The sequence below is a fragment of the Henckelia pumila genome, chromosome 4 (genome assembly GCF_033568475.1).
Source record: "Henckelia pumila isolate YLH828 chromosome 4, ASM3356847v2, whole genome shotgun sequence".
In the NCBI taxonomy this organism is placed as follows: domain Eukaryota; kingdom Viridiplantae; phylum Streptophyta; class Magnoliopsida; order Lamiales; family Gesneriaceae; genus Henckelia; species Henckelia pumila.
Genome location: NC_133123.1, coordinates 92,324,028 through 92,343,096, shown reverse-complemented (window position 1 = coordinate 92,343,096; position 19,069 = coordinate 92,324,028). Strand labels below are relative to the sequence as shown.

The following is a 19,069-nucleotide window of genomic DNA, read 5'->3' as shown; positions in this document are numbered from 1 at the left end:
TTCTTATTGATGTTAGGGTATATTATTGTTCAGAAGAATCACTTATTAGCTTGCCAAGAAAGCTGAAGACGCGCGAGACTCAATGTCTGAATTTGGACTTTGAGCTCGCAGCAATCTTATTGATTGGAAGATCTGGCATCATTTATTTTCTTATGAGGAGATTCCGTAATCTTCTCTGATCTCGGAAACTGTGGTACTAGTTTTGCCATACAGACTGAGGATGAGAAAGAGAAAAGGATTAGAGGTAATGAGGGGCTTCTGATTTGGAACCTGATCCTATATGAAGAAATTGAATGCAACAGCTGATGCTCTGAGCTGAAAGATCTGTTCTTATTTTATCTACTATCGGTATTTTCTTTGATCGATGATTGTTGCACTTCTGATTAGAGTTTGAAACAAATAGAAGGCCTATCAGGATTTTTTCTTTTGAGCCGAATCAGAATGAGATATAGATTGTGTTTCGATGGATTCATCACGAGAATTCTTTGATCAGTCTGAGTTTGAGGTACTATCTGTTACGATTGACCAATTGATGAATCTGTTATTGTATTCCCTACAGATTGATTTTCAGACATGATCAGATGTTAGATATTCTGTCAGAACCTTGTCAGATTGTTCGGTTTGCCAGATATAGATTATTTTCAGATCAGGGATCTTTGAAGTACTCTTTCTTCTGGATTAATCACCGAAGAGGCTTTTGTTATTCCAGTACATCTAAGTACGGTGATTATCCTCAGAACTACGGTCAGTCAGAACAGATGACATGGATTTAGAGGCTTTGTCGAGCTATAGTACTGGGCCAGCCCAGTATCCGAATAGCTTAATTGGGCTAGGTAAGGGTGAGCGGTCTATTCCATCTCTTAAGCTCAATTTTACCAGGCTTGGTAAAACAGGGTACCAATCCTGAAGGTCCATGGTTCGAATTAGAGGAAGAGATGAAACTCCCTGATAGAGAGAGGAGAAGTTTAGGAGCATATTCTGGACTCTTGCACTAGCTGGCAAGTGTGGCTAACTCCTATGAAGTTTTTGTACAACAACATCTAGCAGATGATTATCTGGATAGCGTCCTTCTATGAGTTGTACAGGAAGAATTGAATACCTCTTTTTAATTGGGATGAATATTCTGAGTCACTAGATTTGGGACCAAATTTGTTTTGAGGTTCGGATGTACAGATGAATATTTTTTAGACGAGATTGAAGATAGCACAGTTCAGATAGAAGAGGTATTCAATCATTGGATTCAGACTTCCGTATTTTGATCTGAAGGACCAGATTTTCCTGAATATTTTGCCTTCCAGAGGCTTTGTCAGATATGAGAAGAGAGAGAAATTGTTTCTGAGATTTATTGTTCTCACTAAAGTCTGGAGATGATAGTCAATCTTGCCTACAGACTTGTTTGGTTCTGTCTCCTTCTAGTTGTTCACGAGGTGCTTTTCCATCTTTTGATGCGGATTATCACCAGATCTTTGTTGCGGAATTACCAAACCATAGTTTCTTGTGTTCCTGAACTGTTGAGACCGGATTTGTTGAGAGGACAATTTGCTTGAGACGATTGATTCAGTGTTTTGACCTGAATTAGAAGCAGTTCTGAGACCAACCGATTCAGTTTGTGTTAGTGCAGTGAAGCTGTTATGGATTTGAAGAAAAGAATTGGAAGACAGAGTTCATTTTGAGACACAATTTTTGGGACTTAATGCTGAAAGATGAATTTTCTTCCATTGTTGGGTTTTATCTGTTAGCTTTTGAGATTGAACAGTATTTGATTTCGATGACGAAATCAGTTCTTAGAGGGGGAGAATTGTAATGCCCCAAAATTATCTTAATTGAGATTTTAGGAGTTTAAGATGGATAATCAGATATTATAGAATTCGAGGATCGATTTGATTTTGATCAGGGACTATTTCAAAATTTCTAAAAATTTTAGGGACTAAAATGTAAATTTGGAGATTGTTAGATATTTAAGCCTTTTTACTTCTCCTTCACTACATTTTCTTTCTCTCCAATGCTCCAAACTGCCATTAACGCCTCAAGCTCTTGGAATTTCATCCGAGCTCGATCCGGCCGATAGAATTTCACTCTGAAGACATATTCGCGATCACGGCTGCGAGAGCTCTGTTATGCCGTAATTTTTTCTTCGACCCAGATTACTTCAATTTTTTGATGTTGTTAAAGTCGAATGAACTTCGGATATGTTGTACATGAGCTAGCATGTATCGTTTATTCTCAGTCAATTTTGAAAAAGAGCGTCGTTCGAATTTGTTATGATTTTTAGAGAGTAATTCGAAAATGGGGTTTAAGTGTTTGTTGGATTTTGAGTTGTTTTGGATAAATTATGAATTTTATGAGTTGCATTGGATTGACTTTTTTCTGTCTGTGGTTTTCAGTTAGTCGATTTATAGTCGTTATGCCGTCGGTTTGAGATTTTGGATTTAGGAGTTTGAATTAAGATTTTGATAGGGATTTCAAATTTGTTTTGAATTGATTGGTTGTTATTGTACTCGTTTCTATCTCCGTACAAATTTGACTAAAGATCGTGGAGTTCAGAATTGGCAGGATTCGAATCGTCAAAGTATTGTTAGAGCTTGATTGAGATTAGAAGCTACGTTGAATCAAAGAAGAGGTAAAAGACAACTTAGAATTGAATGGAACGAATTTAAAACATCTTAAACTTCATTCTGAACGGTGGAGATCGGATTTGGATCTCTCTAAAATTAAATTTGATTTTTCGATCAAGGCTGCTCCGTAATTCACTATTCAAAAATCCATTTTCTACAAAATTAACCCGGAGAGTGTAATACACACACATGAAATAAAACACATAAAAACACATAAAAGCAATATGAATGCACATAAAATAGACATAAAAATAACATGAAATAATGCACACAAAATGCACTTATCACCCTCCTCCTATGGTCAGCGTAACTCTTCTGCCTGCTCTGTGCAGTCCTCATCCTATCACGGATCTTGGCTACAACCTCAGCAGTCTGCTGAACAACCTCGGGTCCCAACTCTGATCTCTCACCAATCTCGGTCCATAAGACCGGTGATCTACACGGTCTCCCATAGAGTGCCTCGTAAGGCGCCATACCAATGATAGCCTGATAGCTGTTGTTATAACAAACTCCACCAATGGTAACCTCGACTCCAAACTATCGTGGAAGTCAATAACACAGGCTCTCAGAAGATCCTCTAGAATCTGAATCACCCTCTCGGACTGTCCATCCGTCTGTGGGTGAAAGGCAGTGCTAAACAAAAGCTTCGTTCCCAAAGCTGAATGAAAACTCTTCCAAAAATTCGAAGTAAACCGCGGATCTCTATCAGACACTATGGAAACAGGAATACCATGTAGTCTGACTATCTCCCGGATATACAAATCTGCATACTGAGTCATAGAGAAATTCGTCCTTACTGGCAAAAAGTGCGCTGACTTAGTGAGACGGTCGACGATAACCCAAATAGCATTCGAACCTCTCACTGTCCTCGGCAAGCCAACAACAAAGTCCATGGTAATGTTCTCCCATTTCCACTCGGGAATAAGGAGTGGCTTAAGCAACCCTGCAGCTCTCTGATGTTCTGCTTTGACCTGCTGGCATGTCAGACATTCTGACACAAATCGGGGATATCACGCTTCATGCCTGGCCACCAATATAACTGCTGAAGGTCCCGATACATCTTCGTATTGCCTGGGTGGATAGAGTACGGCGATGTATGTGCCTCTGCCATGATAGTAACTCGTAGAGAATCACCTGTGGGCACCCAAAGTCTACCTCTAAACCTCACGATCCTGTCTACTACCGAATACAGGTCACTGCCTCTCTCGTCGGCTCTCTGTCTCCACTTACTCAACTTCTCATCAACAACTTGAGAAACTCTGATATGTTCAAATAGATTAGTCTGCACCGTCAAAGCTGACAATCTGGGAGCTCTACCCTTGGCATAGAACTCCAGCCCAAATCTCTGAATCTCATCCTGCAATGGTCTAGACACTGTCAAAGAGGCAATCACTATTGTCTTTCTACTCAACGCATCTGCGACGACATTAGCCTTACCTGTATGATAACTGCTACAACTTAAATTGTAATTCACCCAAGTGTAGGTTGTCTGCAAGTAATATACTCGTGAGTACGACATCGATCCACGGAGAGGATGTTGTAAGTTTAATTTTAGCAATAATATATTATAGATGAAAATATTATTATAAAACTTCAAATACACAAATTATAAAATTGTCAAGGTTTCAAAGGTTCATTGTTGGTTTATTTAAGATTGCTTAATAAAAATAAATAAAAGAAACTAAAATAAAAATAAACATAAAAGAACAATGAAATATTTAAACAAGTATATCATATAATATAGTTCCCACTATATTAATATCAACCGATATTTAATACATGGTACCCATAATAGATATAAATGCATAAATATAAATTGACATAAAAGTAAATGTTAGATCAAATCACAATATTTTATTTAGAACAACCGGCAGAGCCACGCTATCGTCTAAATAAAATATATGACTTTATGTTAGATGCGATAAAGTAAATGTTAGTTGCGAAAAAGTAAAAGTTAGATGCGAGAAAATAAATGTTAGTTGCGGAAAAGTAAATGTTAGTTGCGATAAAGTAAAAGTTAGATGCGAGAAAGTAAATGTTAGTTCAAATCACAATATATTATTTAGAACAACTGACAGTGTCACGCTATCATCTAAATAATATATATGACTTTATTATAAATAGATACATATATTTATAGTATATAATTATTGTAGTATTTATTGTATCATATTTGACAACAAATCAAGGTAACCACATTCAAGGTACCAAGCATTTGATGTAAATAGATAACAACAAATCATCCAAAATTATACCTACAAATAAAGACCAATTAGTAAAAATAAAAATAGAAAAGAAAAGAATATACAAAATATAGACAATCTTACTTGACCAACAATGAAACCTTTTCACCTTGACATAAAAAGATTTAGCTTTCCATGAACATGAAACTCAAGAATAAAGATAAAAGAAATTTCATACTTGAACTTGAGAAACTTGCACACTCAAACTTTTATTCTCACACACACAATATTTATTTTACAAATGAAGAATTCTCTACACTCTTGCACACTACAAAGCTTATACAACACATCTATTTATAGGCCAAATGAGAGGAAGAGTCCAAGGCTCATTAAATGTGAAATAGTAAAGTTGGTGGGTGCTTGTCTCCTTGAATGTCAATACCATGACCCAACTTTAATTGGCATGTTTGATGTCTTAGACCACCGATTCAGCCTTTCTTTTCAACATAGAACACGTAGGATATTTTGTGTAGATGTGTTTGGACAACTCATTCACCCCTTTTGGATAAAATATGAAATACTTATGATATTTTTACTCCAAGCTGGTCATAGTAAAAGTAAATCTATCTCCATTTTGATATTTTATTATTTTGATCATCTTAATGAAGTTTTTGGAATTTCTTGTCTTCTACAAAGTTGAAGATGCCTCTTTTGTGATTCTACAGGTTTTGAGATTACTCCATTATGACCACTGTAGCTTGAGTAATTTTATTTTTACCAAACCTGCGCAAACCGTAAAATACAACATTTTAGTAAAACATTTAAATATAAACACATAACACTAAAATAATACAACTTCATAATTTTAATTAAACTTAAATTTTAAAACACACTTTTTAACATATAAATAATTACAAATTTTAAGTTTCATCACACCCCCAAACCGGCTAATTACTAGTCCCTTAGTAATAAAATATCATAAAATATCATAAAATATCATAAAATCACAAGTTAGATTTTTATTCCTTAATATATATATTTAAATTTGCAAACTTTGAAATTTTAAAAACACACTTGTGAGGAAATCATATGTTTATTTATAAATCTCATTATCAACCAATATATCAATATGTAATTGGATGGGCCATACATATATATTTCACACAATATCAAAATATTAAATATATATAATTTTTTTTTTTACATAAATATTTTCTAAAAACTTTGAGAATAATATAATTAAAAGGATAATAGAAATCATTTTCATAACATGTATATCATCAAGAATATTAATGTAAAAGTCTCAACTCCATATTCTCTCGGGTTAAAGTATTTCATATATAGCTGTTTTTCACTCATGGAGTTGGAAGAAATTATACACTCTTTGAAATGGCTAGTAAAGCAGACAATCAAATAACCTAATATTGAAAATAAGATAGGATGATTTACAAAGAATAAACCCATTTTTTTTTTGTTTTTTTTTGTTTTTTTGTTTTTTTGTTTTTTTGTTTTTGTTTTTTTTTGCTTGGCTGCAAAATTTTTTTTACATAATCAAATACCTCCAATAAACTTTGAAAATGTAACATTTTTTTTTTCAAAGTTTATTTATTTTTTTATTTTTTATGAGGTAAATCTATTACATTAATAATTATAGTAGAGATATTAATACTCTACATCTTTACAATCAAACTTCAAACAACTTTGCAGCCAATTTTCATTTTTCTTTTTTTTTTCTTTTTTTTTTTTCAAAATGGGTTTAATCTAGTAATCAACCATTTCTTAATAATCAATAAAAGCTTATAAGTTGTTTTCTCAATTCTTACCCCTCACTCACAAAATTTATGTGAGTAACTATTGTACTTTTACAAATTAATTCCCTCAATTATACATGTTATTATTTATTCAATCAATATCACTTTAATTATATACTCATAAAAGTTTTAGAAAATATGTATTTGAAAACACACAATTATATATTATTTATAACTTATATCCCATCAATTATATATTTTCTATTAAATTGATAAAAAGAAGAATAAATAAACATCTATACAAAAAAACTTCATTTTCTTAGTAGTTTGCAATTTAAATATATACGAAATATTAAAATCTAATCTATTGTGATAAGATGATAAATAAAAACTAATGCGTGTCAGGAGTTTTTGACTCCTTACTCTGCCATTGAAAAAGAAAAATAAATATTATTATAGAAATATATTTTTTTTTTAAATTTTAAATTTTAAATTTTTTTTTTTTTTTTAGAGATAAACCCTCCCCCAAACCTGAATATGACATTGTTTTTAATTTTTTTTTTTTTTAATAAAGAGTACATGATGAAAGAGATATCACCTGGAATTATTGAAGATGAGGAACAAACACAAACCATTTCATGACATGTTGAATCAATGATCCAGTTTTCTTTTCTTACTAGTTGGTTGAGACCAATTGATCTTTGTTATAGCTGAATCAGGTTGATGAACAAAAGCTTGGAGATCATCAATTAATTGGTCTTCATTCGAAGCAGAGATGAGCATCCTTCGTGAATTTTCTGAAATAAAATTTTGTTCCACGGCTACATCGAGAAAAGTCAACAAACCATCATAATAGTTATTGATATTCAACAAGCCAACAGGTTTATTATGGATATTAAGTTGTGCCCAAGAAACAACATGAAAAATTTCTTCTAAAGTACCAAAACCACCAGGTAAGGCAATAAAAGCATCAGAATTTTCTATCATTTTAGTTATTCTCTCGTACATTGATGAAACTTTCAACTCTTCCCCAACCGTAACACCTGTAATATTTTCTTCAGCTAAAGCTGTAGGAATAATACCCAAAACCTGACTACCTCCAAGATGAGCTGCTGTTGAAATAGATCCCATTAACCCAATATTGCCTCCTCCGTAAACCAAGTGAATTTTTCTCTCTGCTAACTTTTTTCCAAGATTAATTGCTGCATCAACAAATATTTCATTCTTTCCAGTATTAGAACCACAAAAGACACAAATATTTTTCAATTTTTGTGAAGAAGATCCTGTCATGTTTTTTTCTTTTTTTTTAAAAAAAAATATAGAGAGAGTTGAGTGATTTTATAAGGAAAACAAGGAATAAGACAGAAATAGGAATACAGATGTGAACAAAATGATGAAAATAGTAAAAAAAAATAATATATAATAATAACATGCATGCGTATAAACAGTGATGTGATTGTGGCTCACAGTGTTCCTTCAATATTTATGAGTCGAGGGTTGGCTTACCATCCAATTTTCTTATAAATTGGCAAATAGGGTCTTTTTTAGTCAGATTCCCAAGACCATCACCATGACGCTGCGCTTGGAATAGTTTCCATAAATGGAGAAGTTGACCTTGTACATCTCCACTAGAATGCGTCTCAAGAGTCAATGAGATATCATCCAATGACTCTTTACTCAGCCCATTCTTAATGAAATCAATTTTATCTTTTCTATTTGTGGAAACATATCCCAAAGATCTGCATTGTCTATTACAAGTCCATCTGGCACAATTATGACAAACATCTAACCTTTTAGCCCTTCTTTTCTTCGCATAGGTACTTTTTCCTAGTCCAGACATATTTCGAACAAGTAAGAATTTTGGAACTTCACCACCTAATCGAACCTTGGCTTCAATTATAAGACGAATATCCTCCGGGATTCCTTTTTGCATAAGCATTCTCAATCTTTCACATCTGCCTTCATAAATCATTCTCAGAACTTTTTTAGAAACAGATGGAAAATATTTACCAAGTTTTTTGATAGCTTCATCCATAATATATATTTATATATATATATTCAATTATTTTGGGAAATTGAAATAAAACCGACTGAAAGTAGTCACGGAGTACCGTTATCCGCCACTTAACCGGGAAGTGAACTCAATTCTGCAAAAATAAAATAAAAATATAAGTAACAATTAAGTTGGATCATATAAAGGCATAAACTCTTCATTAAGAACTTCATTTTCTATAAACGGTTTAAGTCTTTGCCCATTAACTTTAAATACATTATTATTTTTAGGATTTTCAACATCAACAGCACCATGAGGATAGACAAATTTAACAATAAATGGTCCAGACCATCGCGATCTAAGTTTTCCTGGAAACAAATGCAAGCGAGAATTATAAAGTAAAACTTTTTGTCCGATTTCAAAAGATTTTCTCATAATATTTTTATCATGAAATGCTTTTGTTTTATCTTTATAAATCTTTGCATTTTCATATGCATCATTTCTTAATTCTTCTAGTTCATTTAATTGCAATTTTCTTGATTTAGATGCATCATCTAAATTAGTATTAAACGCTTTAATTGCCCAATAAGCTTTATGTTCAATTTCAACAGGTAAATGACAATGCTTTCCAAAAACTAATCTATATGGTGACATCCCCAATGATGTTTTAAATGCAGTTCTATATGCCCATAATGCATCACTTAATCTTAAAGACCAATCTTTTCGATTTGGATTGACTGTTTTTTCCAAAATTTGTTTTATTTCTTTATTTGCAAGTTCAACCTGACCATTCGTTTGAGGGTGATATGGAGTAGAAACTTTATGTGTAATACCATATTTTCTTAACAACGAAGAAAATGATTTATTTATAAAATGACTTCCCCCATCACTTATTATAGCTCTAGGTATTCCAAATCGACTAAAAATATTTTCTTTCAAAAATTTTATCACAACTTTATGATCATTAGTTCTACATGCAATTGCTTCAATCCATTTTGAAACATAATCGACAGCTACTAAAATATAAGTGAATCCAAAAGATAATGGAAATGGACCCATAAAATCTATTCCCCAACTGTCAAATATTTCAATAATCATGATTGGATTTAAAGGCATCATGTTTCGTTTTGAAATTGAACCCATTTTCTGACAATTTTCACAAGATTTGCAAAATGAATGTGTATCTTTGAATAAAGAAGGCCAATAAAATCCACATTGAAAGATTTTTGCAGCTGTTTTCTTTGACGAAAAATGACCTCCACATGCCTCAGAATGACAAAATTTAATGACACTACTTACCTCATTGTCGGGTATGCATCGTCGAAAAATTTGATCAGGACAATACTTAAACAAATAAGGATCATCCCAATAAAATTTTTTGACCTCTTTCAAGAATTTATTTTTATCTTGTGAACTCCAATGAGAAGGCATTTTATTTGTCACAAGAAAATTTACAATATTAGCAAACCAAGGCATAGTAGTAGCATAAAATAGTTGATCATCCGGAAAATTTTCATTTATTGGTATTTCATTTTGAGATGATTCAGAAATTATTCTTGATAAATGATCGGCTACTACATTTTCTTTTCCTTTTTTATCTTTTATTACAAGATCAAATTCTTGTAACAACAAAATCCATCTTATTAATCTCGGCTTAGCATCTTGTTTATTTGATAAATATTTTATGGCAGAATGATCAGTGTAAACAATAGTAGTAGAACCAATTAAATAGGATCGAAATTTATCTAATGCAAACACTACTGAAAGTAATTCTTTTTCAGTTGTTGAATAATTGATTTGAGCACTATTTAAGGTTCTACTTGCATAATAGATCACATAAGGTTTACCTTCTTTTCTTTGTCCTAACACGGCTCCTACAGCATAATCACTTGCATCACACATTAATTCAAATGGTAAAGACCAATCAGGAGGTTGTAAAATAGGTGATGTAGTTAAAAGATTAATTATCTTTTTAAAAGCAGTTTCACATTCTTGAGTCCATTCAAATTGTGCATCTTTTGTTAAAAGATTTGAAATTGGTTTCGATATTATGCTAAAATTTTTTATAAATCTTCTATAAAATCCCGCATGACCCAAAAATGATCGAATTTCTTTGATCGTGTTTGGTGATGGTAGATTAGCAATAACATCAATCTTAGCTTTATCAACTTCAATTCCTTTTTCAGATATGACATGCCCTAACACAATTCCGGATTTAACCATGTAGTGACATTTTTCCCAATTTAAAACAAGATTTTTTTCTTCACATCTTTTTAAAACTTCTTCCAAATTTTTAAGACAGTTTTCAAATGAGTTTCCAAAAACAGTTATATCATCCATAAAAACTTCCACAAATTCTTCAATCATGTCACTAAAAATACTTAGCATGCATCTTTGAAAAGTAGCCGGGGCATTACATAAACCAAATGACATTCTTTTAAAAGCAAAAGTTCCGAACGGACAAGTGAAAGTAGTTTTTTCTTGATCTTCTAATGATATTGGTATTTGATAATACCCCGAATACCCATCAAGAAAACAATAATAAGGATTACCTGCCACTTTCTCTAAAATTTGATCTAAAAATGGTAACGGAAAGTGATCTTTTCTAGTTGCATCATTTAATTTTCTATAATCAATGCACATACGCCAACTAGATGGAATCCTAGCTTGTAATAATTCTCCCTTTTCATTTTTTATAACAGTGATGCCTGATTTTTTTGGTACTACTTGTGTTGGACTTACCCATTTACTATCCAAGATTGGATAAATAATTCCGGCATCTAATAGTTTTAAAACTTCATTTTTAACAACTTCTTTCATGTGTGGATTTAATCTTCTTTGTGGTTGTTGATATGTTTTAGCATTTTCTTCCAAGTGAATTCTATGTGTGCAGATTAAAGGATTTATACCTTTTATATCTTGCAAAGTCCACCCAATTGCATTTTTGTGTTTTTTAAGTAGTGTTATTACATCTTCTTCTTGTTTTGGTAAGAGGGTAGAAGATATTACAATAGGATATGTTTGATTTTCACCAAGAAAAGCATATTTTAGTTCTATTGGCAAGGGTTTTAATTCAAGTTTTGGATGATCATTTTCTTTTACTTCTTCAAGTTCATTAATTTCTTCAAATAACTTTGATTTAAAAACATTTTTTGAATCAAAACTTTCCACTAAACAAACTTCAGATTGTTGATTTAAGTTTTCTTGGTGTATATTTTCTTCCACAATTGTTTCTATTGCATTATCATCTTCATCTTCATTAATACTTGGTTGTTTACATAAATTGAACACATTAAGTTCTAAAGTCATATTTCCAAAAGACAATTTCATTATTCCATTTCGACAATTAATTAGAGCATTTGAAGTTGCTAGAAATGGACGTCCCAATATGACTGGAATTTCGTTATGTACTTCTATTGGTTGTGTATCCAAGACAATAAAATCCACAGGATATATGAATTTATCGACTTGAACTAACACATCTTCTACGATACCTCTAGGTATTTTGATTGACCTATCGGCTAGTAAAAGAGTGACAGATGTAGGTTTTAAATCTCCCAACTTAAGCTTTTCATAAACTGAATAAGGAATTAAATTCACACTTGCTCCCAAATCTAACAAAGCTTTTTTAATTTTATTTTTTCCAATAATACATGAAATTGTTGGACAACCGGGATCTTTATATTTCAAGGTAGAATTATTTTTAATAATAGAGCTTACTTGCTCCGTTAAGAATGCTTTCTTCTTTACATGCAATTGTCTTTTTACAGTACATAAATCTTTTAAAAACTTTGCATAAGAAGGAACTTGTTTAATAGCATCTAATAATGGAATATTTATTTTTACTTGTTTAAAAACTTCATAAATATCAGAATCATTTTTTTGTTTTTTATTATTTACTAATGCATGAGGAAAAGGAACATGTTTATTTATTTTATCATCAATTTTCTTATTTTTAGGACTCAAAGCATCATCTTTCTCAAAAGTATCAGGATTTGAATCCTTACTCTTTGAGTTTAATTGATCTTTGTTTTCATCACTATATGGATCATTAACTATTTTTCCACTTCTAAGAGTAATAACAGATTTTACTTGATCAAATTTTTCTTGATTTTGATTTTTAGGATTAGGTTGTGGTTGAGATGGAAATTTTCCTTTTTCATGAATATTAAGTGCAGATGCAAATTTTGCAAGAGTTTCTTTCAAATCATTCATAGATTGAATGTTTTGAATATTGATAGACTCTTGCTTTTGAATGTATGCATGAATTTCATCTTCAAAATTTTTTCTTGGAGGTGGGATATAAGGAGCATAACCTTGATGACTTTGGTTATTTTGAAAAGGTTGTTGTGAAGGTTGTGCATTATTATCGTTCCTCCAACTAAAATTGGGATGATTTCTCCAACCAGGATTGTATGTTTGTGAAAAAGGATCTAATGTTGGTTTTTTAAAATTGTTAACATAATTGGCTTGTTCATGGAGACATTCTTTAAATGAAGGCAAAGTAGGACAATTTTTTGTAAGATGATCATGTGTGTCACATATATGACAAACAATTTCTTGAACACTTTTTAATTGATCACTCTTTTTCATTTCTAATGACTCGATTTTTCTTGCTAAAGATGCAAGTTTAGCTTGAATATCTACATCATCTTTAAGATGATAAATACCACCCCCATTTGTTGAATTATTGGTTTTACTTGGTGGTTCAATTGAGCCTATATTATCCCAATTTTGAGCATTTTCTGCTAATGACTCCAAATATTCCATAGCTTCATTTGGGTTTTTATCTTCAAAAGTTCCATTACACATGAATTCTATCATTTGCCTATCTTTAGGTATTAAACCTTCATAAAAGTGAGAAATTATTCTCCATATTTCAAAACCATGATGTGGGCATGTATTAAGTAACTCTTTATATCTATCCCAACATTGATAAAATGTTTCCCCTTGTTTTTGAGAAAAAGTTGTAATTTGTCTTTTAAAAGAGTTTGTTCTATGGGAAGGAAAAAACTTTTTTAGAAATTGTTGTTGCATTTATTCCCATGATCTTATTGAACTTGATCTCAAATTTTGCAACCATGTTTTAGCTTTATCTTTTAAGGAAAAAGGGAAAAGCTTTAATCGAACAGTATCCATGCTACAATTTTGATCATTATAAGTGTTGCAAACCTCCTCAAATTCTCTTAAATGCAAATATGGATTTTCAGAATCTAAGCCATGAAAATTTGGTAAAAGTTGAATGACTTGTGGCTTAAAATTGAAATTAGATGCATCAGGAGGAAAAACTAAACAAGATGGTGTACTAGTTCTTATTGGATTCATATGGTGCCTAAGTGTTCTTGGTTGTTCATGTTCTTGATGATGATTATTATTATTATTATCATCTTGATTATTAGAATTATCGTCCATGTTTAAAATATTTTCAGTTACTCGAACAAGTCTACCACTTTGTTTACGACTCCAAACAATCATACAATTAAAAACAACATACTATTTACATAATAACAAAATTAAACTTAATTTATACATCCCCGGCAACGGCGCCAAAAACTTGCTACAACTTAAATTGTAATTCACCCAAGTGTAGGTTGTCTGCAAGTAATATACTCGTGAGTACGAGATCGATCCACGGAGAGGATGTTGTAAGTTTAATTTTAGCAATAATATATTATAGATGAAAATAATATTATAAAACTTCAAATACACAAATTATAAAATTGTCAAGGTTTCAAAGGTTCATTGTTGGTTTATTTAAGATTGCTTAATAAAAATAAATAAAAGAAACTAAAATAAAAATAAACATAAAAGAACAATGAAATATTTAAACAAGTATATCATATAATATAGTTCCCACTATATTAATATCAACCGATATTTAATACATGGTACCCATAATATATATATAAATGCATAAATATAAATTGACATAAAAGTAAATGTTAGATCAAATCACAATATTTTATTTAGAACAACCGGCAGAGCCACGCTATCGTCTAAATAAAATATATGACTTTATGTTAGATGCGATAAAGTAAATGTTAGTTGCGAAAAAGTAAAAGTTAGATGCGAGAAAATAAATGTTAGTTGCGGAAAAGTAAATGTTAGTTGCGATAAAGTAAAAGTTAGATGCGAGAAAGTAAATGTTAGTTCAAATCACAATATATTATTTAGAACAACTGACAGTGTCACGCTATCATCTAAATAATATATATGACTTTATTATAAATAGATACATATATTTATAGTATATAATTATTGTAGTATTTATTGTATCATATTTGACAACAAATCAAGGTAACCACATTCAAGGTACCAAGCATTTGATGTAAATAGATAACAACAAATCATCCAAAATTATACCTACAAATAAAGATCAATTAGTAAAAATAAAAATAGAAAAGAAAAGAATATACAAAATATAGACAATCTTACTTGACCAACAATGAAACCTTTTCACCTTGACATAAAAAGATTTAGCTTTCCATGAACATGAAACTCAAGAATAAAGATAAAAGAAATTTCATACTTGAACTTGAGAAACTTGCACACTCAAACTTTTATTCTCACACACACAATATTTATTTTACAAATGAAGAATTCTCTACACTCTTGCACACTACAAAGCTTATACAACACATCTATTTATAGGCCAAATGAGAGGAAGAGTCCAAGGCTCATTAAATGTGAAATAGTAAAGTTGGTGGGTGCTTGTCTCCTTGAATGTCAATACCATGACCCAACTTTAATTGGCATGTTTGATGCCTTAGACCACCGATTCAGCCTTTCTTTTCAACATAGAACACGTAGGATATTTTGTGTAGATGTGTTTGGACAACTCATTTACCCCTTTTGGATAAAATATGAAATACTTATGATATTTTTACTCCAAGCTGGTCATAGTAAAAGTAAATCTATCTCCATTTTGATGTTTTATTATTTTGATCATCTTAATGAAGTTTTTGGAATTTCTTGTCTTCTACAAAGTTGAAGATGCCTCTTTTGTGATTCTACAGGTTTTGAGATTACTCCATTATGACCACTGTAGCTTGAGTAATTTTATTTTTACCAAACCTGCGCAAACCGTAAAATACAACATTTTAGTAAAACATTTAAATATAAACACATAACACTAAAATAATACAACTTCATAATTTTAATTAAACTTAAATTTTAAAACACACTTTTTAACATATAAATAATTACAAATTTTAAGTTTCATCAATAACTAATGTCGCAGTCATAGTCTTTCACCAACTCTAACCATCTACGTTGCCTCATGTTCAACTCCTTCTGGGTGAAGAAGTATTTGAGGCTTTTATGGTCGGTGAATATCTTACACTTCTCTCCATAGAGGTAGTGTCTCCAAATCTTGAGTGCAAAAACCACACTGCTTACTCCAAATCATGAGTAGGGTAGTTCTTCTCATGCTCCTTCAACTGTCTAGAAGCATAAGCAATGACCCTATCTTGCTGCATAAGCACTGCCCCAAGTCCCAACTTGGAAGCATCAGTGTAAACCACAAAATTTCCTTGCCCCGATGGCATGGCTAACACTGGTGCCGACGCAAGTGCCTCTTTCAACACATCAAAGCTCTCTTGGCACTTCGGGCTCCAAAAAAACTTAGCATTCTTCTTGGTCAATGTTGTCAAGGGCACAACAATTGACGAAAAGCCCTTAATAAATTTTCTATAGTAACCGGCCAATCCGAGAAATCTATGAATCTCCGATGCATTTCTAGGTATAGACCACTCCTTCATTGCTTGAACCTTGGAAGGATCCACTTCTACTCCACTTTTGGAAATAATATGGCCCAAGAATGCTACTCTGTCCAACCAAAACTCACATTTCTCAAACTTGGCAAACAACTTTTTCTCTCGGAGTACCTCAAGAACTGTCTTCAAATGCTGCGAATGCTCTTCTCTATCCTTCGAGTATATGAGGATGTCATCAATGAAAACGATGACAAACTTATCCAAGTATGGCTGGAACACGCGGTTCATAAGATCCATGAAGACCGCGGGCACGTTCGTCATTACGAACGGCATCATTAGGAACTCGTAGTGGCCATAACGAGTCCTAAATGTTGTCTTGAATACATCTGAATCCTTCACCTTCAACTAGTGATAACCGGAACGAAGATCAATCTTCAAAAATACATAGGCTCCTCGCAACTGATCAAAGAGATCCTCAATTCTAGGTAGCGGGTACTTGTTCTTTACCGTCACTCCATTCAGCCCTTGGTAATCAATACACAACCTTAGGCTTCCGTCCTTCTTTTTCACAAAGAGGACTGGTGCGCCCCACGGAGAGAAACTAGGGCGTATAAATCCCTTATCAAGCAACTCTTGAATCTGCTCTTTCTGTTCTTTCATTTCCATAGGAGCCAATCTATAGGGTGCCTTTGAGATTGGCACGGTGTCCGGTACCAAGTCAATAGAGAACTCGACTTCTCTATCGGGCGGAATACCTGAAACATCGCCTGGAAACACATCCTCAAAATCTCTGACAACGTCCACACCTGAAATATCTGGGCGTGGTGGCAACTTTGTCAAAGATATACTTGCTAAGAATGCATCACCTCCATCATGCACCAGCTGCTTAGCTTGCATGAAAGATATAATCTGAGTCCTCTTTGAACTCCTAGTAGCCTCGAACCAGAATGGTTCCTCTTCTTCCGGTCTGACCATCACTGATCGCTGCTGAAAATCAATCACCACAGCGTTCTTCGTCATCCAGTCCATCCCAATTATCAAGTCGGACTCAGGAATGGGCAACACTATCAGATCGGCACTCATTGGTTGCCCTTGCAACAAGAGCTCAAGATTCTTCACTATATTTCTCGTGGAAAACTCTTCCCCTGATGGGATGGTCACTGTGAATCCACCAAACAACTCTTCACCCTCAATACCCCGCTTGCAGGTAAAAGCCTCCGAAATGAAAGAATGTGTAGCCCCCGAGTCTAACAAGGCTCTAGTGGACACACCGGCTACTAAAATTCTATCTGCATTAAAGGTGATTACAACCACGGAAAGATTGAACACAAACAAGACTAGTTCTACCTAGGTTCATTCTAAGTCCTTGGATCCCCAAATTCAGAATTTTCATGCCACCACAATAACTAACTCAAAGCATGCAACCTAATAAGTTCACATTCCCAATAAGAAAACTCATAATCAAACATTGCATCTACAAATCAATTAAATCACCCTTAATCAAAAGCTCTAAATATTACCTGTGATGAGAGTGGTATCAGGATCAGCCTCCTCGTCATGCATCACATAGACTCTCCCCTGAGTCGGCGTCTTGCGCAACGGACAATTTGAAACCACGTGTCCTGGCTTCTTGCACCGATAACAGACTCCGGCACCTTCCAGACACTGCCCATTATGGGCACGCTTGCAATCCGGGTAAAAAGGCTTCTCCCCAGTCTTGGGAGGAGCGGGCCTCTAGGCTTGGTGCCCCTGAGGTCTCTGAGCATGGTGCCCTTGGGGCCTATGGGCCAGATGCCCCTGAGGTCTGAACGGTCCCTGCTGTCTCTGTGGCCCAATAAATGGCTTCTTGTCCTGCTGCTGCTGGTGACCCTGATTGTGAGACCCCGATTCTAATCATCTAATCAAGAGTTAGTCCTATCGATAATCAATCAAAGGCCAAAAGATAAGACATTAAATAAATAACAAAAAAAAATTTATTTTTCTGATGAACAGTGCTGAGCTCGATCCTATAAAAGTCCAGGATCGAGCGCACCATATTTTGAAACTCTCTGCCGAGGAAATAATATGTGCCGCGCTCGATCCGGAAAAAATCCAGGATCGAGCGCACCATTTTGTGCAAGTCTCTGCCTCAAATAAAAAGGGGCCGCGCTCGATCCCACGAACTCGTGCGATCGAGCGCATGGTCTGCCCAAAAAATCTGAAAATTCAGAACATGCACTTCTATTCCAATCATCAATTCAACTCAATCTAGATGCTCATAATTCATAAACAAAAACATGCAACCATGCTTAAACATCATTCAACATACATGGTAGTTCTAGAGTTATACATTTCTTCGGTGAAGAGAACATGCATCGGTTCTAGGTTCGACACAAATACAACCTAAAACAAAAGACTAGATTGACATGCTCTTCCGTTCTAAACCGAAGTCTCACTTCTAATCTTCGATCTCAATCTATCCTTGTCGTCTCTGACTCGGTCCTGCCCCACCTGTTGCCATGCACACATACAAAAACAAGACAACAGCCGGATAATCCGGTGAGAATACAATTCCCAGTAAAAGAGACAACATGCTATATCAAAATATACATATCAAACATGATATGCATCAATTCACCTCGTATATCAACTTCAGATATAATTCAAGTAATTCATTCAAGTACTGAATTAAAATGATATGCATGTCTGTAAAACTTCTGGATTATCAGACTCAGATAATCAAATGGAATTCTTCTTTCTTTCTTTCTTCGGTTTGGGATCCCGAGGTTAAAATATCCAACAATCACACCGACTACCCTCTCGAGGTGGACGA

The 19,069-nt window shown here is 33.4% G+C and overlaps 1 protein-coding gene and 1 non-coding gene across 2 annotated transcripts; one reads left to right on the top strand and one right to left on the bottom strand.

Annotated features, from left to right (window-relative positions):
• Window positions 1–1,968: 1,968 nt before the first annotated feature.
• Window positions 1,969–17,820, bottom strand: LOC140861410 (uncharacterized). The gene is made up of 7 exons (XM_073264431.1): window positions 17,778–17,820; window positions 17,013–17,546; window positions 16,765–16,835; window positions 16,063–16,662; window positions 3,750–3,972; window positions 3,092–3,327; window positions 1,969–2,112 (listed from the first exon to the last, which is right to left on the bottom strand). Exons 1-7 carry the CDS (start codon window positions 17,818–17,820, stop codon window positions 1,969–1,971), a joined length of 1,851 nt encoding a protein of 616 aa, XP_073120532.1.
• Window positions 13,425–13,535, top strand: LOC140870032 (small nucleolar RNA R71). Its single transcript, XR_012147016.1, has one exon. It is a non-coding gene; the product is annotated as a small nucleolar RNA R71 (small nucleolar RNA).
• Window positions 17,821–19,069: the final 1,249 nt, after the last annotated feature.

Coding starts and splice junctions, on each gene's coding strand:
- LOC140861410 (XM_073264431.1), bottom strand. CDS start 17,820: ATGCATGACGAGGAGGCTGATCCTGATACCACTCTCATCACAG. Junction 16,836..17,012: donor GTTTCCAGGCGATGTTTCAG/GTATTCCGCCCG, acceptor GGGGCGCACCAG/TCCTCTTTGTGAAAAAGAAG. Junction 3,973..16,062: donor CGGGGCAAGGAAATTTTGTG/GTTTACACTGAT, acceptor AGACCATTGCAG/GATGAGATTCAGAGATTTGG.